Source organism: Vitis vinifera, chromosome 5, assembly GCF_030704535.1.
Source record: "Vitis vinifera cultivar Pinot Noir 40024 chromosome 5, ASM3070453v1".
In the NCBI taxonomy this organism is placed as follows: Eukaryota; Viridiplantae; Streptophyta; class Magnoliopsida; order Vitales; family Vitaceae; genus Vitis; species Vitis vinifera.
Window position 1 is genome coordinate 22808863 of NC_081809.1, and position 23974 is coordinate 22832836.

Consider the following 23974-nt stretch of genomic DNA (forward strand, 5'->3'; position numbering starts at 1 on the left):
TGGGACTTAGGCTTTGGGTGGCAGTAAGGAATCAATATGTTGTTAATATATCAACTATTAAAAAAAAAAAGAACTATTTTTCTCTGGAAGCTGGAGTGTGGATCAAGTAATGTAAGTGTCTTTCAGTTATCCATTCGCCGATCCCACCCTACTAAGTACTACCCGTGGTGGTCAACATTGACAAATTAGCATTCTACGCTTCATTATGCCCAAATCCCCGACCAATGCTAGTAGCGGGTTTTTTTTCCAATTATGGTTGAATAGATAAATTATTTGGGGAGACAAAAAAATCAAATAAAAGCACAAGCATGATCTATCATTGTAATGGAGCATGGGCTCAATAATTTTATTAATTTTTCTTTCTTTTTAAATTTCTAAAGCTTGTTCATAAAAGCAGAACTCCCTTCCCTATTTTTGCTAATTTTTTTGCATTTAAAAAGTGCTTTTGTTCCTGGTAGCCATCACCTGAATCAAAATTTTAACTTATCCTGCCAAAAATCAAACATCCCTGCTCCATATGAGAGAAATGTTACATAGTAACTCCATACCAGTACGCTTAAAAATAAAAGTTTCCATATAAATCAAGAATATGGTTTAACTTTTTTCCTCTTTTTTTCTGTGGCACTGATCTCAAAGCTTAAGCAACAAATCCCACTCAAACATCAAAACTCTAATCCATTATGGGAATACTTTATCAAAAATATGACATTCGAATCAGGAAAAAAAGAAAGAAAAAAAAAGGATAAAATAAAAATACTAATCTATTAACTGGTCTAAGATAAAAAATACATATACCCCAACTACCACAACATTGGCATGTTCATGGCATGCGGTGAAGCAGATAACTGAGCTTGAACACACCCACATTGCTATTCTCTATCTAAACCTCTTCCACCAGAAACCGGGTTGGTCACCAGCATCTATACTCCAGATTTCACAAAAGGCTCTCTATAAACCGAATGTTGGAATCCCAAGAAGCAGGATAGTGATCCAAGAAAATGGCAAAGAATTTAATTTCACTTTAGATTTTATTTTATTGACTGATTCTGAGAGCTGGCTTATCTCCTGTACTGTCCAATAAGTCCAGCCAAAAGAATTCATTTGAAGAAATTACCTGCAACAAAAGTTTCAGATTATATAGCTTTTTGCATGTTCAAAGGTATCAGATTAGCACGGAAAAAAAAATGCCTATTAATATCATACAACAAATAAGAGAGAAATGTTCCATATCTGAAAGCAATTATAAATGATATTTATACATCATTTTGACATGTTTTACATGCTACACCTCTATCCAAATCTACGATCTCATTTTCTAATGTCGTGTTTTTAAGTAATAATCATTCAAAATATGCAATTAACTTGGCTTGAATGCCATCCATATAGAGAGAGATTCTGGATGATGTGCTCCATTGGATCCAAGTTGGGTGACAAAAGCACAGGTGTGCGGTTGGAGACTTTTAGATGTTTGATTTTTTGTATTACAGTACTATTTATTGATTGGAATTAAGACTATTTCTTTCTCAATGATAATATTCTATTGATTTTCAAGACATGGGGCTAGAGCAGATGCAAGAAAGAGACCACTATCAACAAAATAATAAACATGCAGTAACATACCACCAAGTGACTTTAGGTAGGAAGAAGTGGTTGTCTTTCATCAGATCCTACGCGATGACTAGCCTGGAAAAAATAGTAAATTAGGAAGGAAAAACTATCAGTTTCTGTAGGTGGAGGGAAAGAAACATAATACTCCATCTAAAAGTGAAGAGACCAAATAATCCCACTTTATTTAAGGGAAAAAAAAAAAAACTTACTTCTTCATTTGCTCCTGCCGCCATATTTATGAAAGATGAATCCTTCAACCTGTGAAGGAAATCATATATTTATGATTAAATGTGGGATGTAAAATTACTCTAATTTTGGGAAAACAATTTTGTAACCCCTAAGACAAACAGTGGAACAGGGAAACTACCAAACTTGTTTCAAGAAAGCTGCTGACAGCAGTCCCGCATAGCAGAGTATTTATAGTGAGCAACCATGAGACGTACAAAAAATAACCAGTTCATAAAGGAAATCATCCACGCAAAGAAAGGACTTTTATCCCTTGAAATTTATAGCCTTCCAACCGTTCAGAAATAAAAACTTTCATTATTTTGTATGGTACCAACTTAAATCAGGCTCATTTGCATATTCTAGCTAGGACATTTTCTTGTATTGTGCTTAAGTGTACAAGATGAGAGACAATTGCATACTCCAGGTCTTAATTTACCCAGCAAGAAAGAATTAAACACCAGCAAGGAGGGGTTGCTCTGAACTCCCTACTGAAGAGAGCGTCTCACTAAAACTATCCTCTAGAATAGAGGAATATCAAGAAATAAGCAGAAGGAGCAATAATATACCTGTGGTCACCCTGAATGTCCATTACCTCCAGCTTCCCATTTTGTTCCTCATCTTTGACTTTCGAAAGAGGTGAAAAGAACTGAAGAGAAAAATGACGCATGAGGTAGGTGCCAAAACAAAATGGTAAACAATAAAAAAGAATATTTCTGCTCTTTGGGTACCTGGTGCATAGAGATAAACACAATAGAAATTCCTAAAATAAAGTTAATGGTCAGTGTATGACCAAACATTGCAGCAGATGCTATGCCTGTAAAGATGGTGGCTACAGTTGACGAATACTTCTTCAAAATTGTATCTGAACACAACAAATGAAGCATTTGAGTAATAAAGCACAAAACAAATTACTGTGTACTCCTGAATAAAGCAAAAGATGATAATCAGACAACATTAAATAATTTTGACTGTTTCCCGACAAGCTAAGGTAGCAAATTCTCTTCTTAATGAATTAAACCATGAAGAGGTTTGCATGAGATCCCAAGCCAAGATACTCGGTGTAAAAAACAAAATTTGAAAGATTAAGAACAAACTAACCAGCATATTTAAAGAAAAAAGAGGACAAAATTCCTTGTGCCGCATTGTTAAATATCAGAAGCATGGTAGCCTTTGAATGTCCATGCAGGATGTCAAAGCTACTGGGACCTGAAACAATCAAGATAATCATTTTATCAGGCTACTACAGTTCTTGGTTTGATTCAAAACATCTCATAAAAAATAAAAATAAAAATAAAACCATATGCTGAGGGTAAATGTGGGTGAATGGGCCTCCCACATCTTACAGAGGCATTTAGAGCTACGAATCCATCATCAATGGGCCATAGAAGAAAATGGATGCCATCACACCTCAACTAATGCCATAGAGTTTAAGAATTTCATAAAATTCAAGCAATGCAATTTTTTCATAGATATTCATGGTAATGGTTAATATTTAGTTGCCTCTTTCTCCTGATAGATTTGCAAATAGAATTTACAAATAAAGCCTCATTTCAACTTCTAAGAGGCATCCATTTGCCCCAACTATTCCATCTAATTTGCAAATCTAGCAACCAACTGGGATTGGCGAAGAAGGAAGCTGCTACCAAACATTTGGTTAATGGAATTAGAAATGGATTGTTTGTAAACAAATTTGTGTGACAACTGAACCAAACAAGATAAAATTTAACACATAACAACAACAGCAGAAACAATGATAATAGAACAATTGCAGGAGACTGTATTCTCTCTAAAACACTTAACAATACCACAACAAAGCATGGTCATCGTCATCATTATTTTTTATAAGAATAAATCAAAACCATTATCTCCTATATAATACCAACGTCCTAACAGGACTGAGAAACAGATATTCATGCCAATACCTTTGACAACGGCAGTTCCCACAATTCCAAGAAAGTTGAATATAGCACCATACCCATATAAAAATAAGTTCTGCAAAAAAACCAAACAATGGTATGTCAAAATTCAGAGGTTAGATCACTTGCTGCTGAAGTTGGATTCTCTTCCTTCACCACCCCCACCCAATACATTCAAAGCACTTGAAACTTCTACCTCAAGAAAACATATATGAAAACGAAAATGGATAAGGGAATTTTATAATTTATATTTAGAGAATGCTACAGATTCTGAGTCATTCATCATTGATCATTCATTGGAGAAGTGCCTTGAGATCAATTAACTGAACCACCAGGATGGAACCACAAAGTCCAATGAACATCACCTTTGAAAAAGCTGACAATTTCTTTCCTTCTAGATGACCACAAAATATTACTCAAAAGAATTCCTAAAGATGTTTTATGATTCCTTCTTTTTCAATACCATTTTTTTTTTTTTTTTGATGGGCTTCTTTTCAATACCCAAAGTGAAGAGACTTGCAACAGTCATGTGAGCAATCAAGGCTAAAAAGAAAAAAATTATCTCATATTGCAACATTTTCAGTGTTCATCCCAGAGCATGCAGTTATGCACTATGTTACAGTTCACATCTCAAATTTTAGAATATGAACACTCAGCTGAAAATAATCTCAAATGGTACTTGGATATAACATACTATAGAAAAAAAATTAATTAGAAGTCATTTATAAACAAAAAATAACATATCCTTGATTAAAAAAATCAATCTCTTTTCTTAAAAAAGAAAAGAATCAAAATAATCAATCTTAAGAAAAATAGGTGTACCCAATAAGGTTCCCATACCCGCAGAAAATAAAAGGCAATTAGAAGCAACGAATAAGATATCCTTGATAGAAAAACCTCACCCTTTTTTTTCTCTTTTATCCCTATACCCTTGATAGAAAAACCTCACTCTTTTTTTTCTCTTTTATCCCTATTTTTGAAAAGGAAAAAAAAAATCAAAATAGTCAATATCTTAAGATAAATAGGAGTATCTGACAAGCATTCCACAACCATGCTCTTGTCATGTCATATCGACATGGGTATGATGGGTGAAGGTGAAAAATCTGGGTATCAAAGTTTATGTACAAGTAAATGAATGCACCCAGAAAAGCTTCAAATGTAGTTCTTCCAATATAAATCAGAAACACAATGATGATCAAAACAAGAAAATACTTTCATATAAACTGTAGGATAGTTTTTAGATATCATGGAAATTGAAAAAAAAAAAAAAAAAAGTCATCTAAATTACACAAATTGACACAAAAAAAAAAAATATATATATATATATATTCCAAAACCCAGTTAATGCTATTGATCACCTGAAGATAAATGCTTGTATCATATTGGCTCTTCAGTGCATACTCATTGTAGACTGAGGCCAAAGACGGAACAGTTACCTGAACATGAAATTATGTAAGTTTCCACCATAAACAGTAACCAAAGACTCATTTAAAGCCAAGCTGCTAGAATAACCACTAGCTCAATAGTTTAATGCTATCTAAGAAACAACAGACAATCACTTACAAAGATCAATGTATAAAGATATGCGCCCGTAGCCACTGGAAGGCCTAAAGCAGTGGTACCCTCAGGTAGAGAACGCATCTGATTAACACTAATCCCGATGAGCAACAGAGCAAGAGCTTCCCACTATAACAAGATAATGAATCAGCATCGCACAAACCATGGTAAAGCAACATAAAAGTCGCTCATGTGTGATCATCAAAAGAGTTCACATCAAATAGTTCTCTATTATGGAACTAACCTGAATCGTGGAAAAACGCCGTCTCATAATCATCTTCAACAAAACAGCAATTACCAAAACCTGCATTTTCATGGCTCACAATAAAAATTTAAGGCTAGAAATTAATCATTTGAGACAAGTATACTCTATATTGTAAGCTAAGTAATGACCGCACTATGATATCAACATTTTCGTCTTGTTCATTAAAACAGCCATACAACCACGTCCCAACACTTCTTAGGGTGTCAACACCTGGATTGCAGTTACATTTTTTTTCAAGTGCATGCTGTATCTGCATCAAACATTAATACCTACTGTAGTGTCCTTTAGATTGTCCATGAGTAATAGTTTAAAAATTAAGGGAGATTATGAAAACTCTGCCCTTGAGGCCTGGATCACGTGGCCAGGGGTTGGTATGGGGATGTGGGTGGTTTCAAGTTCAAGTCCCGATGGGGAAAAATATCTATCAAAAAAGAAAAGAGGTAATGGAAACGGTGAACTCAGTTAAGCTGGAAAAAAACCTTAAAATCTTTCACTTGTTGTGTTTGACAAGGGCAAGCCCTTCCATAGTAGGCAATTAGATTGCTTGAACCAGCACTTACATTCAATACAGATGTAACTCAACAGTTCTGAAACTATATCAAGTCCAGAAGATCACTGACTGTTGTTTAAAGGGAAATTTATATTAATTTTCTAAAACCATCACCCAGAATTTGTCTTGAAGATGAACATCAGCTCTTATCAAAGCTTCAAGAAAACAAGAAGCACAAGGAAATGAAAATCTAATTTTTTTCTTTTTTTTACCAGAAATACTTAAAAGTGAGAGAGAAATGGCTTGGAAGGATAAATGTGAGAACATTTACATGGAAAGGTATATCTAAGTTCAAAAACTGATGAATATACAGGCACAAACTTACACCCTTCCATATAGTCACAACATAATATCGAAACAAATAGACCAAAAAAAAGAAATAAAATCCAAAAAAGAAGCTTATGACAACTTTAACCAAAGCATTTTTATATGTAAAAGTAAGTTAAAAATATGATTATAGAGTTATCATGATTTGAAAATCCAACATAGAAGTAGTAAACAACAAAATACCTTCAGATTGCTAAGCATCTTCACAGTTGCGGGATTAAAATAAAGCTGCACAGGAAGTACTTATAATTAAATCATTTGATCAAACATTTAGCACCCCAATATCAATGAGATTCAACATCCAATAAGAAAATGGCTCAATGAACTTTTGTATGATAAACCAGCAGAAATATAAATGTATAAATGTCTGTGAGCCAGGGTGATGGACCCTACTGTTAGCTTAGATGACAGGCAACTAGTCATTTGCACAACATACATGTGATACATGATACTATTTTCACTAAATCAATTACTAGTCTACAGAAACTGTCTTAAATAATAAAAATATCATAGAACAATTTATTGTGAGAAAAATACATATCAAACCATACTTGTACTGTATAAATAGAACAAAGGGAAAAGAGAGGAGAGGAGAGGAGAGGGGAGAGAGAGAGAGAGAGAGAGAGAGAATAACACTCTTCTCCACATTTGGAACAAGCAGAATAAAATTAACAATCTTCTCCAGACTTGAAGATGGAGGAGAGAGAGAGAGAGAGGGCGGTAGAGAGAGTGAGTGTGAGTAAGGGAGGAGAACGAGCGGATCTGTGCGCGAGCGATGGTGAGAATGATTTCAGTGGCCTAGAAGCTCGTTCCAGCCGGTGGAAGAGAAGCTTCGAGGTGGAGTCGAAGACTTTCGAGATCGAGGTTGAGAGAAAAAAAGGCAAAATGCAAGTCTTCATTGAGGAAAGGAAAAGAGGGGTTTCCTCGTGGATTAAGATGGGGCCGGATATTCTAGGGTTTTTTGTGGAAGGGTTGGCTTTGTGTATTGAGGATACACGAATAGGCAGATGGGTGAGAAATTGGAGGGAGAGAGGGAGGATCTTTTCACTGTTGCGGGATGAGAATAAGGGAGGAAGCTTCATCCGTCTGGGTGTAGAGGATCGGGAGAAGAAGAGGTTTAATATTTTTATCCCCAAAGGAAATGGAGGGAAAGGGGGCTGGATTGCGATGTTGGAGACTCTTAAGGCGCTGGTCGTTTCAACGGAGAGGAAGGAGTGTCAGAAGGAGGAAAAGATGCCGGTGGCGCCATGTGTGGGGAGTAGCTACGCGGAAGTGGTGAAGGGACAAAAACACAATGGCAGGTCAGTGGCTAGGGTAGAAGTAAGCCACAAGGACCTATGCCGAAACCTAAAAAGGTTGGATCAGTGCATTGTTGGATTGTGGGATCCGAAGTCAGCAAAGGGGGAGGATTTGAGGAGTTGGGGGAACCAAATGGCTCGAGTGTGGGGGTTGAGGGGCAATTTAGGTTTGGCTAAGTTGGAAAGGGGTAAGGTGTTGTTAGAGTTTGAGATGAGTGCTGAAGCCGAAAGAGCCTTAAATATGGGGGGGATTTTGGTAGGGAAGACATTGCTGCGAATAGAGAAGTGGAACCCTAGGATAGGGTGTCTGTTAGAAGGCGAGGAGAAGAATAAGGCCTGGGTGAGAATTGTGGGGCTTCCCATCTCGTTATGGGATCGGGACATCCTTAGAAAGGTAGGGGAGAAATGCGGGGGGTTCTTAGCGATTGATTCTCAGACGAAGAGGCTGGAAGAGTTGCAATGGGCAAGAATCCTGGTGAAACTATCCGACGAGGAGCTCCCTAGTATGCTAGAAATTGGGGTCGAAGGGGTGTGTTACTCGCTTGTCCTATGGTGGGAGGTAAGGCCGGTAATGAGAGTGCAGCCGGCAGAAAGGAGGGGAAAGAACAGCGGTGATGTAGGAGAGGTTGAGGGTGATGTCGCTACACGCGCGGGTAAGCGCGTGGGGGAAGTGGTGGAAGGCGCGGGGCTTGAGACCCACCTGCAGTCTACTGATGGGATGAGGGAGCAGACAGGTGGGCCGGGGTCCCTTTAGGCTCGGTCCCGAGGCCCAATTGGGCCGGCTCTGGGGAACCAAGAAGGCTTGTTTGGGATGCTTGGCCCTACTGGGCCTCCTCGAGGCCTTGGCTTGGGTGTTGGGCCCGTTGGGCTCGATTCTTCGCCTAAGGCCGGGCCGCTTTCTAGTGGGGCTTCGTCATCTGAAGGACCTTCATCCTTAGTGGGCCTTAAGCCAGTGAAGTCCATCAAGTCGAGTGGGCTAATTGGGAAGGAAGATTGTCATGGTCCTACCCAGTCCTTGGTGGGCTGCTCTGGAGTGGCTCTGCCTCTTGTGTGGGCTGGCCCAAGTCAGCTGAGGGAGTCAGATGCCGAAGGCTTCCCTTTCTAGGACTATGATGACAGGCGGAGGCAAGCTGAAATGGAGCCCTTTCTCGCGGAGAAGTCAAGGACCAATTGCGCCCTAATTGAAGAAGCGTCGAGGTACGGGTGTGTTCCTACCCCTTGTGGCTTGATGGCATCTGGACTTTCTCCTTCTTCTCTCTTCTTTTTTGGTCGGACCCCGTTGGGGGACTTTTGCGACATTTCTGGGGATGATAGGGTAACCCACCTGAGAGAAACTCCCTTACGTATGCTTCTCCCCTTGGGACCCCCTGAAGAGGAGAGTGCTTGCCGCTGGGATTTGAGGGAGGGCCCAAGCGACTGCATGGATAGCAGTGGCAAGGAGTTGAGGTTAGCCCAACCTATGCCACAAGACGGAAAGGGATGGGAGGAGGAAAGTTGGGGGGAAAGTGAGTTGGCCAAATTTAGTAAGTTCTTGGGATTTTCAACAGAAGGTCTGGAGAAAGAAATTTTGGAGTTTCTGATTAAAATCCGAAAGAGAAGGGAAAAAGTCCATAGCAAAAACCTACTAGAAAAATCCAAGTTTGGAGAATTGAAAAGGCTGGAATGCTCTATTAACTATGAGGGGGGGAAGAAGCAGAAGAGTGGAATGAAAGTAGGAGGGTGTCAGATTATGGTGGTCAAATGAAGCTTAGAATCTTGAGTTGGAATGTTCGGGGAGCTAACGATAGCTCAAAAAGAAAGGTGATTAAGGCCATGATCAGGAGTCAAAGAGTGGATCTGTTCTGTCTCCAAGAGACCAAGATTCAGGCAATGACAGAGGGGCTGGTGAGAAGCTTAGGCACTGGCAGGTTTCTTAATTGGGGTACTCTGGATGCTTAGGGGTCCGCGGGAGGGATACTGATCTACTGGGATAAGAGAACCTTGGAAGTAATGGAAATGGAAGTGGGGAGCTTCTCAATTTCTTGTAAAATAAGGAATGTGGAAGACGGACTAGTCTGGATGTTTACTGGGGTTTATGGGCCATTTTCTAAAGAGGACAGGGAGTGGATGTGGGAGGAGATAGGAGCAATCCGAGGCATTTGGGAGGATCCATGGTGTATAGGGGGTGACTTCAATATTACCCCGTCACTGAGGGAAAGAAGCAATCAGGGGAGACTAACGAGTGCAATGAGAAGGTTTGCTCAAGTTGTTGATGAGTTAGAACTCATTGATCTTCCATTACAAGGAGGGGTGCTTACTTGGAGTGGGAGGAGGAATAATCAGGCGTGGGCCAGATTGGATAGGTTCCTGGTGACCCAGAGTTGGTTTGACCACTTCAATGAGGTCGTGCAATGTAGGCTGCCCAGACCTACCTCAGATCATTTTCCTATTGTGCTGATGGGGGGAGGGTTAAGGAGAGGTCCGTCCCCGTTTAGGTTTGAAAATATGTGGCTTAAAGCTGATGGCTTCACGGATCTTCTTAGGGCTGGTGGCAGGGAGTTGAGGTGAGAGGGAGGGCCAGTGTCAGACTAGCCACTAAAATGAAAGTGCTGAAGCAAAAGATTAAAGTGTGGAATAGAGAGGTGTTTGGTAGGCTGGAAGCTAACAAGAACTCAGCCCTGCAACAAGTGGAGTTTTGGGACAGGGTGGAAAGGGAAAGGAGCTTGTCTGAAGGTGAAACTGAACTGAAAAAAGAAGCCAAGGATTCCTTTAAAAAATGGGTCTTATTGGAGGAGACCCATTGGAGACAACTGTCAAGGGAATTGTGGCTTAAGGAGGGAGATAGAAACACTGGTTTCTTCCATAGAATGGCTAATGCTCACCGAAGGAATAACTCTCTGGATAGAGTAAAAATTAATGGAGTTTGGATGACTAAGGAGCAGGAGATGAGGGAGGAAATAGTGAGTGCTTTTCAGCAGGTGCTTTCAGAAGAACCAGGCTAGAGGGCGGATATTGAGGGGCTGCACTTTAAACGTCTAAGTTCCAGTGAAGCTGAAATTCTAGAGGTGCAATTTACTGAAGATGAAATTTACGCAGCCTTAATGGGAATGAATGGGGATAAAGCTCCGGGCCCGGACGGGTTTACAATTGCTTTTTGGCAATCAAGCTGGGAGTTAGTGAAGGAGGAGATTATGGAATTGTTTAGAGAATTCTATGACCAGTGCTCTTTTGCCAAAAGTCTTAATTCCACCTTTATAGTCCTCATTCCTAAGAAAGGAGGGGCGGAAGACTTGGGTGATTTCCGGCCAATCAGCTTGTTAGGGGGTTTGTACAAGCTTTTGGCTAAGGTGTTCGCGAATAAAGAAGGTGTTAGATAAGGTGGTGTCCGGGGACCAAAACGCCTTTGTGAGGGGCAAACAGATCTTGGATGCGTCTCTTATTGCCAATGAGGTAATCGATTTCTGGCATAAGAGAAACGAGAAAGGGCTGATCTGTAAATTGGACATTGAGAAAGCCTATGACAACATTAATTGGAACTTTCTCATGAAAGTTCTGGTTAAAATGGGTTTTGGGTCGCGGTGGCTGGAGTGGATTTGGTGGTGCATCTCAACCGCCAAATTTTCAGTCATGATCAATGGGGTGTCGGCTGGTTTCTTCTCGAATTCTAAGGGGCTAAGACAAGGAGATCCCCTCTCCCCATATCTTTTTGTGTTGGGGATGGAAGTTCTTAGTAATCTAATTAGAAGGGCGGTTGATGGGGGTTTCTTGTCGGGTTGCAGAATTCGGGGGAGAGGGGAAGAGGAGATGATAGTTTCCCACCTGCTCTTTGCTGATGACACGATCATCTTTTGTGAAGCTAGCAAAGAGCAATTGCCCGCTCTAAGCTGGATTTTGGCTTGGTTTGAGGCAGCTTCCGGTCTTAGAATTAATCTTGATAAAAGCGTTTTAATTCCAGTTGGTGAGGTGGAAGATATTGAGGAGATGGCTGTGGAACTTGGTTGGAAAGTGGGATTGCTGCCCACTGTTTACTTAGGGCTGCCCCTTGAAGCTCATCACAAAGCTGTCTCCATTTGGGATGGGGTGGAAGAGAGAATGAGAAAGAGATTAGCCCAGTGGAAAAGACAGTATATTTCGAAGGGAGGGCGTATCGCCTTAATCAAGTGTACTATGGCCAGCCTTCCTATTTACAATATGTCCCTTTTTCGAATGCCGAAGAGTGTTGTAAATAGACTCAAAAAATTACAAAGAGACTTTCTTTGGGGAGGGAGCAGCTTGGAGAGGAAGGTCCATTTAATTAATTAGAAGGTGGTGTGTACTCAAAGGGAGAAGGGTGGCCTTGGCATTCGGAAGATTGACTCCCTGAACAAAGCTTTGTTGGGAAAATGGGTTTGGAGATTTGCCGTTGAAAAGGATAATCTCTGGAGGTTAATGATTGGGGTGAAATATGGTCAGGAAGAGTTTGGGTGGAGAACTAAAGAAGCCCGTGGTACTTATGGAGTGGGGGTATGGAAGGAGATTATGAAGGAAGCTAAGTGGTGTTGGGAGAATATAAAGTTTAAGATAGGGAAAGGGACCAGAGTAAAATTCTGGTCTGACCAGTGGTGTAGGAATGAGAGGCTGTCCCATTCTTTTCCCCAGCTTTATGAGATGGCGGTCAACAGGAATGCAATGGTTTATGAGATGTGGGATCATAGCAGTGGTCCAGGAGGGTGGAATCTTAGATTTCATAGAGACTTCAATGATTGGGAGCTGGACTTGATTAGAGGATTGCTTTATGCTCAGGGACTTCAAGTTATCTTTAGAGGAGGACATGGTGCTTTGGAAAGGGGAGGGTCATGGGAAGTATGGGGTGAAGGATGCCTACAACGGGCTGGTTGGTATCAATGCTTGCGACTTTCCGTATAGAGGCGTTTGGGTGGACAAGGTCCCAACCAAAGCGGCTTTTTTTGCTTGGGAAGCCGCGTGGGGGAAGATTCTCACCTTGGATAGGCTTCAAAAACGGGGTTGGCAGCTTCCTAACCGATGTTTTTTGTGTGGTTGTGAAGAGGAGAGTGTAAATCACATTCTTTTACATTGTATAGTGGTAAGGGCTTTATGGGAAATCGTCTTTGCCCTTGTGGGGGTTCAGTGGGTGTTCCCAGAGTTGGTGAAGGAGGCGTTATTCAGTTGGAGGGGTCCCTTTGTGGGGAAAAAGAGGAAAAAAATTTGGAATTCTATCCCGTTGTGTATTTTTTGGACGGTATGGAAGGAAAGGAATAGGTTAGCTTTCAAGGGAGGGGTGTTAAATATACAGAAACTCAAAAATTCTTTTGTTTGTACCTTGTGGAGTTGGGCTAGGGTGTATATTGGAGAGGAGTCCTCTTCACTCTTAGGTTTTTTGGAGTGGCTAGCGGCCACTTAAGGGAGGGTAAGGGTGCTTGTTTTTTGTGCTCTCATTTTGAGGCTGATTTGTATACGTCCTGTATGCTCGGTGGCTTTTGCCCTTTAATATTTTGAGTTATCTATCAAAAAAAAAAAATCTTCTCCAGACTTGAAACTAGGTTAATATGTTTTTCATTTAATATATGAAGCCAAAATTTTCTTTAAAGAATTAGCACACTTAAATGAATTACCTACGACTACTTTTTCTGTAAATTTACAAGCTATTCTTGTTGAAGATTATGGAAGCTGTTGAATATCAAACACAATCTCTCATCATATTTCTATCCACAAATAGACAGACCAATATGAGGTTAATCAGAGGCAGGGTGATCTCTACATTGCAAGTGGTTGTCCATGTTACTACTTGGAAAAAAATACTTAGTAAGTTATGATAATTCAATGAACAAACTACCCCATTTGTGACAGTTACAGGTTGAACAATGCAAACAACAATTCCAGTTCCATTGCTTACAGATGGAAAACCATGTGGAGAGACAGAATGCTCTGCTAGTTAGAAAAGGGAGATCCATGATGGTTTACGATGAAAAATTCACATGCAGTAATGGAAGTTACAAGGAACAAGCTGATGTTAATGCTTCACTAAATTTATAGACATTGGCTTAATACTGGCTCATATGCAGGCCAAGCACTCACCTGAAGGCATTTATAAGAAACTACACATAACAAATTACCCTACTACTACAACCAAGATGACAAGTGGCTCAACTCTTTTATTTCTATTTTTTGCCCCATTTCACATGAAATATGAATTTTTTTATTCATACGAATCAATTCATGAATTATCATTGGCATTGGCTGATTCACATGCCATTCCTTTTGTTCTTTGTCGCTATTTCAATTCATGTCCTGCCTTTTCTCCATTCTAGGTACAGCATCAAGTTGTACAATTACATTTAAAGTAAAATCCTTAGAAAGTGTATTTAAGTGTATTTTATGTGATAAGACATTCTCCTAACAAATATTCTGAGTAAACAGTTGCCATTCAGCAGTAACGAAAGTGTAGACATGCATTTGTATAGCTTCAAATTTCAATGTCATTCACGGTATTTGTGGGCATTGATAGAATTTCTTGTCATTAATACTGCTAGGTATTTGCTGATAAATTGCATTATGCAAAAATAATGCATATGAAAACCAATAATGTAAAAAAGAGGCACAGCGGATCATAAAATGAGTAAAATATATGGAATTTTACATGTAATAAGATAAAAGGTTCAGCACATGTGCTAGCACTTCTATTGCATTGCATCACTCCATTATTTGAGATTTACCAGTATTTTACATGTAATAGGATAAAAAGATCAGCACATGTGCTAACACTTCTATTGCAATGCATTGCTCCATTACTTGAGATTTACCACACTTTTATTTTTTACCAGACCATGTCATTGTATCACTCCATTACATGAGATTTTGATATTGTATATTCAATCTTCCGTATTATTCTCAAAGGAAGGTTTTGAAATAACAAATTGATACCAGAATTTCCATAATTAATACCACAAATACAATCTTTCCCATGAAAAGCATCTCTAATCTGTTATTCGGTCAATTAACTTATGCCATAATTGAAGATCACATCAAATTTTTTTAGTAGAAGTGATTTTCAATTCTACAGAACTCAAATTGTTAATTTGTTCTTTTTATCTTTTGAGTTATACAAATCTTTCTTTATCAGATTAGAAGTTATATAATCTTACTACTGCAAGAAACAAGCATCAATATGCATCACCATATATGTCAGTGATACATCACAATAACTTGAAGCACATCATATCAGTATTTGAGACAATTACTAGAATTTCTATTTATAGAATTTGAGCATTAGATTATAAATCTAGAAAGGCCCAATCAACATTTATATGTTTCAGGCAATATGACTTGGCACCGACCTATATTCTGAACCACAATGTACAACCCTGATTAAGCATCTAGTATAACACTTCTCTAGGAGGTCTACACTTTAAACCACAATTTCTAGCTTTGAGTAACCTTCTAGCAAAGCACCCAAAAACAGCCTTCAAAACCATCCCAGACATGCTAGCATGGCCACAGGCTGAAATTGCCGAATCACAAACCAAGTAGCCACTCTTACAATTCATTAAGATTGCACACTATGTTATACACACATCACAAGCATAAAAATATGCAAAACGACCTTTTAAAGGAATTATACCTGCATGATGAACTTAAGGTAGTTATTGATAGCATATAGAAGTGCTGGAACAGCAAGAAGCACATTGTTGCGGGCTGCCTGCGGAAAAAGAAAAAAATATATATCTATGGGATTAAAGGCCATCAGTTGCAGACCCAACTATAAATTTTGCAGGAACTTAACTTACAATTTATACAACATAAAACTCATAGAAGAAAGCAAAGAAAATAAATGAATTAATATAATAATAATTGGTTTTCAAGGGATTAAGTCAAAACTCATCAGTATTGAGAACCAATAAAACCATATAATGAAACTATTTAGCTTCTTAAAAAAATATTTAAATCTTAAACAAGTCCACACAAAATGTTACAAGCACATAAACAATAACCTAGGATTTCCAATGTGGCAAGCAGCCCCAATGGGAAAAAAGTAATCCAAATCTAAGATATGAAAACATCATGGAATGCAAAACACAAAAACCCTGAACTTAGTTAATAATCAAGCTGTCTATTAAAACATTTGAGAGATTATGGATTATATGTAACAAGTTCTAGATGAAATATTGCAGTATTTTTTGTGAAAGTCAATTTTCCAGCAGCCTTGGTAAGGGGCCTGGGTGACCAAAAATTTGTAGGACAAAATAATTTTAGGAGCCAAGCATAAAGCCTGAGAAACAACTTTGTGAAAACATCCAGTCAATCACCATGCCTCATGTTAGATACTAACACCCATGTCTTTGTCCTTCTAAATAGAATTCAAGGAAAGTTTAAAAAAAAAAAAAAAAATGATAGAGGAGACAATCCCCAAACCCAAGATACAAAAAAAAATTATCTCAGCAACTTCCTTCACATGGAACTCAACTTCATCAAGAACTCACAAGTATAATGCTGAATCTATCTTCATCCAACTAATTCCCACTTTTTAAATTTTAGCATGAAAATGGATGTAGTGCAAAAATCGGATCTCCTGCAGAAATGGGGGAAGAGTGCTGGTTCAAGGTAGATTCAAAATCCTTTAATATTTCAAAGGAGATGGTTAAAGATAAGGAAGTTGTTCTGACTGTGGAGAGGAGACAAGGTCTTTCCTCTTGGATCAGATTTAGCAAGAGAGGCCTTGCTATGTTGTTGGAGGGGGATGAACTTTGTTGTGGAAATTTTACCCAAAATCCTTTCAGGATGGAGTGGAAAGAAGAGGGGGAGAGTTTTCAAGTTAGAGCTTCAAAGCAATAATGCAGGTAGTTTCTTGTAGTGTTCTGTTTTGTTTGTAGAGGGGAAGAGATTCTTCTTAATCTTTCCACAAGGTAGGGGGGATGGAAGATCCTAGCAAGCAAATTGAGGGTTATCAATGTTGTTCCAGTGCCTAGACCTATGAAGGTGCCCCAAGGGGATGTTCGTCAGCTAAGGGAGTGTACAAAGGAAACCCCTAGCGAAGATGCTCCTTATGCAAATGTGGCATCCAGAGGCAATGGGGGAGTGGGTGAGGTTTGGATCCACTTTGGGAGGGAGGATTTAAAGAACAATCTGGAGCATTTGGAGCATTGTTTGGTGAGTAGATGGGGAGATTCTACATATTTTTTTTTTTTTGATAAATAGATGGGGAGATTCTACATATGAGGTTATGGAGTTAGTTTCTTTGAAATCATGGGCTAGTATTAATAGGAAGTTAAATGGAAATCTTCATTTGGTGTTGATGAGTAGTGCCCTCATTTTGTCTGATTTTGAGAATGCTAATAATGTCGAAAGGGTGTGGCATTTGGGTTTATGCTTTTTTGAAGGAAGAGATTGTAGATGGAGTAGTGGAGCCCAAAAGTTGGTTGTTTCAAGGAAAGGGCTTGTGCAAAAGAAATTTGGGTGAGAGTGATTGGGTTGCCATTACACTTGTGGAGAAAGGACTTCTTTAAGACGATGGATGATGCTTGCGACGGTTTTGTGGCTATGGTTGTGGATACAATAGAGAGATGCCATTTATAGTGGGTTAAAATTCTAGTCAGTTCCAACAAGAGGAGGGTGTCCTCGGGATCCTATAGGTGGTGGTAGGGTATTTGGTCTACATCATTTAGTTATGGTGGGAGATCCCACAATGGGTGTCATTGGCGTTCTTAAAGGAGGATCACAGGGTGTTGGAGGTCAAGGATGACTGCGAGGAGAGGCCACACAGAGGATGGAGTGTGGGGGTAGAGGTTGGGAGGCATGTAAAAAGGTTGGTGTCGCCCACTAAGTCTTTGTGTGTTGACCAAGTTGTGGCAAGCCTACCTTTTTTCTGTCTACATCAAAGATTTAGTTGTTGATGAGTCAGATAAGATAGGGGTGGGGGGAGGCCTCTAAGCCTCCTGTTTGGCCTTGATGGGTTGATAGGCCACATAGTCTTAAGCCCTCTTTCTTGAGAGGCCTTGAGTGCCTTTAGCCTTACCTTCCTTCTATTGACTTATCCCAGTCCACTTCAATAGGTTGGTGTTCTTCAAGTCGTTCCTCTTTAGTTGGAGGAGAGCCCCTCTCTGTCCTAGGTCAGGCTCTTCTTGTACAAGGCTCTTGCAATATTGTCGTGGACCAACCCAGAGGCCTTTTTAAGAAGCCTCCTCTGCTGTTGGGTAAAGGAAGCATGGTCCAAAAGCTTGTCCCAGACCTTTGCTTCTCAACAACAACATAGAGCATCGAGGAAAGAGTGTTATCTATAGATGTTGCCCTCTTGTTTAAAGCGAAATGTTGCAGGTAAGGCCTCGTATTCAATTCTTTTGTTGGGGGTAAGACTTTCCCTTCTATTTTCAAAGATGGGGGTGCTTCAATGGTGTGAACTAAGAGCTTAGTTTTGTGGTAGGAGAAGGACAAGAGGCTTTCAATAGAAAGAAAGGGCAATGGTTGCTTGCCTTTACAAATGATTTCCAATGAGGGGACTTCCCAAAGAACTATTCCAAAGATGCCAAGTGTGCAGACTCTAAATTGTGCAATGAGAAGGTCGCCTCAAGAGCAAGCCTAGTAAGGTCATGATGGGAGATGGGAGCCTATCTAATATGTCTTTCAGGAGATTTGTCTTCTTTAGTAAGTTGTTAGGATTACCAGTGGGTGGTTTTGAGAAGGCACTTACATCCCTGTTGAGAAAGTTGGAAGCTAGAAAGGGCCGTAGAGTGGGGGCCTCGAGTATTAAGAGAAGGTATCCTCTATGTCTTGCTTTGATAGGGAGCTTCAGAAGTTAGAGTGCTTGGTGAATTATAATCAATCAAGTAGAAAACAAAAAAAAAAAAAAAAAAGGAGATGGAATAGCATATGGGAATTGGTTTCTGAGTATCCAAGCTAGAGATGAGGTGAATGGTTGAGAGGATGGGTAGATGAGGAAGAATGCTTTCTCTCCAAAGCCTGAAAGGGATTTAAAGAAGTTGAATTGTTTTGGTAGAAGGTTGTCGTGTTAGGTAATGGCTAGGGATAATGGAAATTGTTGAAGTGGGTCATTGATGCTCGAGTTTAGGGCGACATGAAGGCTTTGATCGGATAGAATATAGCAAACTTGGTTTGTCTGAAAGTAGATCATATGGGTGTCCCTCTATTTTTCTAGATCTTTAGGGCACTATTTTTATATCGTGTTGTGATTTGTTTCTCTTTTCCCTTTGCTTGCCTTTTGGTGCTTTTTGTGCATTTCATGTATACTTGGTGCACCTTTTCCAAGCTCTTTTAATATATTTGCCTTTTTACCTATTAAAAAAAACGGAGAAGAAAACTCCTCTATTGGCTCCTTGCACCATATTGGAGACATCATATCCATTTTTGTCGGCACACACATCATATTCACTATCATATCCCATCTTTGGAGATAATCATATTGTACTCTCATATCCATGCTACACCCTAAAACCCAGAACCTATGCCTATGTGACTATTCAGAGAATATGAAATAATACCCATGTTGGACATGGAACAAAGGATTTAGGCAAGGGTTATATATCTCAAATGTCTATTAGTCATAAATGCAACAACCAGTTGTTTCCAACAAAGAAAAAGGAAACAAATTCCCAACTCATAGTAAGTAGCCTTAGGCAAAATGAGAACATGAAAATTATTTATTTATTCTCCCCTGGATCCAGAGATGCTGGGATTAAACAGATCTTATACCCAGATAGATATCAATGCATAACAACTGTACCACAGTCCATCTAATGCTGAATACCTACATTTCCACCAGTCCATATCAGCATGTAGCAAGCAAGCCAAAACTAGAGTGTGTACATGCCAATGAATAATATTTCTCTCCATGAATATGATTATGAAAATTATCTAATGTGGTTAAAAACCTTCAAATGACAACTATTTCAGTCCCATAGGAACCTATCTCCTAGATCTAGCCCATCAACATTTATAAAAGTAGACAAAAGCATACTAAGATGTGTACATCATGAAAATGAAATTCATATCAGGAGAGTGCAGTGTTATGCACCAACAGGCAACCCAGATTTAGGGATCATTGCATTTAGTGAAAGGTGTCTCGGATGGGCCTTTTTTCCCCCTAAAACTGCATTCCTGTTTTCTAATAACTGTCAAGTTATTGGATATTAGCTAAAAAGACCTTTAACATGACAACAAAGTACTATCATTGGCCTATGCCTATCAAAAGACATTACAAACATTGGCTAAAAATCAAATATTAAATCATAAAAGTAGTAGCATCAGAAAGGAACCTGCACAAATGTGGAAACTGAGAGAAGGGGCTTCTCTCCAACTTTCTGACGCCTAGCCTGCAAATTACCACAACCTCAACAAGATTAAAACAAGCTTATGCTTGTCAATAAATATAACACCAAAAATAAAACACTCTCAACTTCGGATAAATTCACCAAAATCCACAACTTTTTGATATGTCAAATACATAGTAAAATTCTATGCATGTGCAATGGTGTGGGCATGGGCATGGGTGGTTGGAAAGGCATGTGCTCATCATAGTTTTTAAAGACACGCCATAGGCGTGCTTAGGCCAAGGTGCACCCATTCCTTGGTTCTTGAAATGCTACTCAACTCACTTCCATTCTACTTTAACAATACACTAAAACCTCCATGCAAGGCAGAACCAACAAGCTAAGGAATGATAATGATTCAATTTGTTCAAGATCTTCCCTTCAGTTAAGGATATTTGAGTTAGACAGTGAAGAAAAAGTCATATTTACCTGGAGCAAAAGCATAACAATTGCAAATAGAACCTTTGCAATCTCAGTCAAAAAGTTAACACTAATAGGGCTAAACTCGAATTTTCCATCCACCTTGGACATAAACACCAAAATAGGCTGCATAAATAAAATGTCAAATCATCAATATTACCCTTGATCGAAAATAAAAATAAAAATCAGTATCCCATAATACACAAGATAATATTTTTCACACGAATGAAAATTATTAAAAAATATGTCTGGGATCTTGATAAGTATGTTGCAATACATAACACAAAACTAAAGAGACAATATCAATGTAAAACACAAGCATGGTTCAACCAGATGGAATCTTTAAAAAAATTCAATTTAAAATTTTATTTTCTACATATAACATAAAAAAATAAAAAATAAAACAGTTAGAGGCTCCCTTTGCTTCTCGTGCATCCTATGCAAAAGAGCAACTACAATCTCCACCAAGTTTTCCATGTTGCATAGAAGGAAATACTTAAGAACAATGTGTCTTCTCTCTCTCTCTCTCTCTCTCTCTCTCTCTCTCTCTATATATATATATATATATATATATACATAGTTTTAAAAGAAGTGTTTTAAACATGCCTAGGCTCAAGGCGCAATCACTCCCTAGTTATAACACCTTGCTTGCTAAGACATGTGACTTATTGAATAGGCGTGCCTTGTCAACTTTACTCTTCCTTTTTAAACACTTTTATTCTTGAAATTTCTTTCATTACTATTTTATTGAATACTTCTTTTAGATGTTTGGAATTTTAAATTTTTTATTAATTGGATTAGATTTTGAATCATATTTTATAAAATTGATATGCATTCCAAGTCGCATTTCATTTCACTCAAGTGCGCTCCTTGTGTTGCGCCTTAGCTATAGGAGACTTTTGTGCCTTGTGCCTTTTAAAACTATGTATATATGTGTGTGTGTGTGTGTGTATCCATACACATACATAGAGAGAGAGAGAGAGAGAGAAAGAGAGACACACACATAAGAGATGCATTTTGTATGTACTATAATTTAGAGTTCAATTATAAATTTATTCTTCCTACTAATAAATAGATTTACAATATGGAGGATAGAACAATTGGTAATAATCTTGATTACATGATTGGGTTGTGTTTAAAATTTTTTATCACCTTTATTTATTTATTGATTTATTAAAACCAAGGAACCTTCCATGGTCGAGCCCATCGGATTTTCCATGGGGATACAAACCTTGAGGTGCTAACCATGCTTGCCACAACCAACACCAAGTAATCAAACCCAAGATTGTGAGCCTCTACCACACATCCTAGCATTTGCCCTAGCCATTTAACTATACCATAAAAATGACTTTTCACTCTTTGAATGCTCCAAAAGCACATACTCTTTCCCCCTAAACACCAAATATCTATTGTATAAGTAGATTTATTTACAATACTCTGGAGCATGCAAGTGTCTCTATTAACTACTTTCAAAATTTCATTAAAATTTCATGTTTGCTATAGATTTCCATCATTTTTCAAATTCACATTTCCATCAATTTTTCACATTTTCAGATCCTCATTAGTCCCATCAACAGAGATAGGGGCATAATTCACATAAAATAGCAAGTCTTCCCGCTGCTTCCTTGATGGTAGTCTTTACATTTTCCCTTTTACACAGTACAAAACAAAGTAGGTATTAACCTAAGGAAATCTCACATCAAAATATCTGGATTCGCTTGGATGTTTTAGTTGCAATGTTCAATAAGGGAATTTTATTTTTTTTAAGAATATATGTTTGTAATTTTCTGAAGAAACAGGTATGCTTAGGTGTAAACTAATAAACACCCTTGCCATGAGCTTTAAAGACCATAGTCTGAAGGAAACAAACGGGTAAACTAAAATGCAAAAAATGCATTCAATGCCAATCACAGTTTTCTTAAATTTCCTTTTAACCAGAAATTTGATCAAACAATTAAACAGAACATGAAAAGAAAATTACCTGAAAACCAACTAGGATACAATCACCAACAACCAAGAAGACATTGAGGGCACGATGCTTTGAAGATATCTTGCTCCTGTGCCGATCATAAGCCCTTGAGACAGTTTTCGCACTTGGGGATACCAATCTAGAATGGCAGACACTGCATTCTATCATCCCGTTCTTCATTACTTTACCCCCCAACCAGTTGTCACTCTATAGAAAAGTTGGATCTACAAAAAGGACAGCCATTTGAATCAAGAAAACCATATGAGAACTGTTTATATCCCAAAAATTATACATAGCTATGGACCATACCCTTCTTTCTGTGAAACAACATAAGCTGAATGTGATAAATTCATAAATCAGCCATAATTCCCACAGATCCCCAATTACCAAAAAAAAACACCATAAAATACTAGCACACATCCCCTGGTTTCGTTTCGAAGAAAACTAAGGAAAAGAAAAGATACCGGAATTTTGAATCTCATGGTTTATATTATTGGGGCTGTCAAAAAAAAAAAAAACACAAACACCTTAACTAAGTGAATATGGTTGTAATATGGTCGGCCAAATCTAGATTTTTTAATCCCTGGGTGCCAGAAATTGAAAGAACTAACTCATTTTCCTACGTTTCTCAGCAACCAAATTTAGCATAATTTTGAAACCTTTTTCTTTTACAAGCCAGCACTCCCACAGATTAAGCACGCTACCAACGTAAAAAACAGACCTGAGCACCAGCATCCATTTGGTTCACGAGAAATGTGAGGAAAAAAGAAAGCAAAACGAAACAAAACAATACTTTTGAACCTCGTGTTTTTACAATAAAAGTCACCTCAACTAAGCGAGGCAGTCATATTAGTATGAAACGACTGGAGATTTCCGTTACCACAGCTCCCAAAGACCTAAATTCCAATATTCAAAACCTCAATTCCTCTCTCTTCTCCTACATTCTCAAACAACTAAACCAACGACCAAGTCCAATATAAAACTCAACGAAGAACAACTCACAAAACAACCACAATTCAACCAGATCTCCTCCTCAAAACAACCAAATTCAAGTCATACACTTTCATTAACCAAAACCATGACAAACATAGAGATCCAGATCCTACCACTCTAAAACCAAAATCAAGCTGCCGAAACGAATCTCACAGAATTTCCAAATTAAATACCGCATCCAATCAATCAGAAACAGCATTCAATAAATAGAAAAACAGGAAACGAATCTGACCTGATCGATCCCGGAACACGAAGGAGAGTTTCACCGTATGCAGTGGATTTTCCGGCTAGATCCGCAGGTCCGGCAACCGGAAACCGCAACTCAAATCAAGATTTCGGGAATTGAGCAGCAGAGATTTATAGGGCGCGAATCGGAGTTGGTGAAGAGAGAGAAATAGAGAAGAAAGAGATGCTAGGAATATGCAGAGGCACCGAGCGAGAGCTTTATGGGCAATGTTTTTAAAGCCTCCTCCAACTCTCTCTCTCCACTTTCTCGCTCCCTTTTTCCATTTTGCTTCGGTTATATTTCCATTTTGCTTCGGTTTCA

The 23974-nt window shown here is 38.7% G+C and overlaps 1 protein-coding gene across 1 annotated transcript; it reads right to left on the bottom strand.

Moving 5' to 3' along the window:
• Window positions 1-551: 551 nt before the first annotated feature.
• LOC100855157 (CMP-sialic acid transporter 2) lies at window positions 552-23974 on the bottom strand. Its single transcript, XM_003632018.4, has 16 exons — window positions 23660-23974; window positions 22447-22658; window positions 20475-20591; window positions 19992-20048; window positions 15347-15424; window positions 6635-6679; window positions 5554-5613; window positions 5316-5438; window positions 5111-5188; window positions 3759-3828; window positions 2935-3042; window positions 2565-2698; window positions 2403-2482; window positions 1818-1866; window positions 1621-1683; window positions 552-1114 (listed from the first exon to the last, which is right to left on the bottom strand). Exons 2-15 carry the CDS (start codon window positions 22612-22614, stop codon window positions 1633-1635), a joined length of 1218 nt encoding a protein of 405 aa, XP_003632066.1. The 5' UTR covers window positions 22615-22658; window positions 23660-23974; the 3' UTR covers window positions 552-1114; window positions 1621-1632.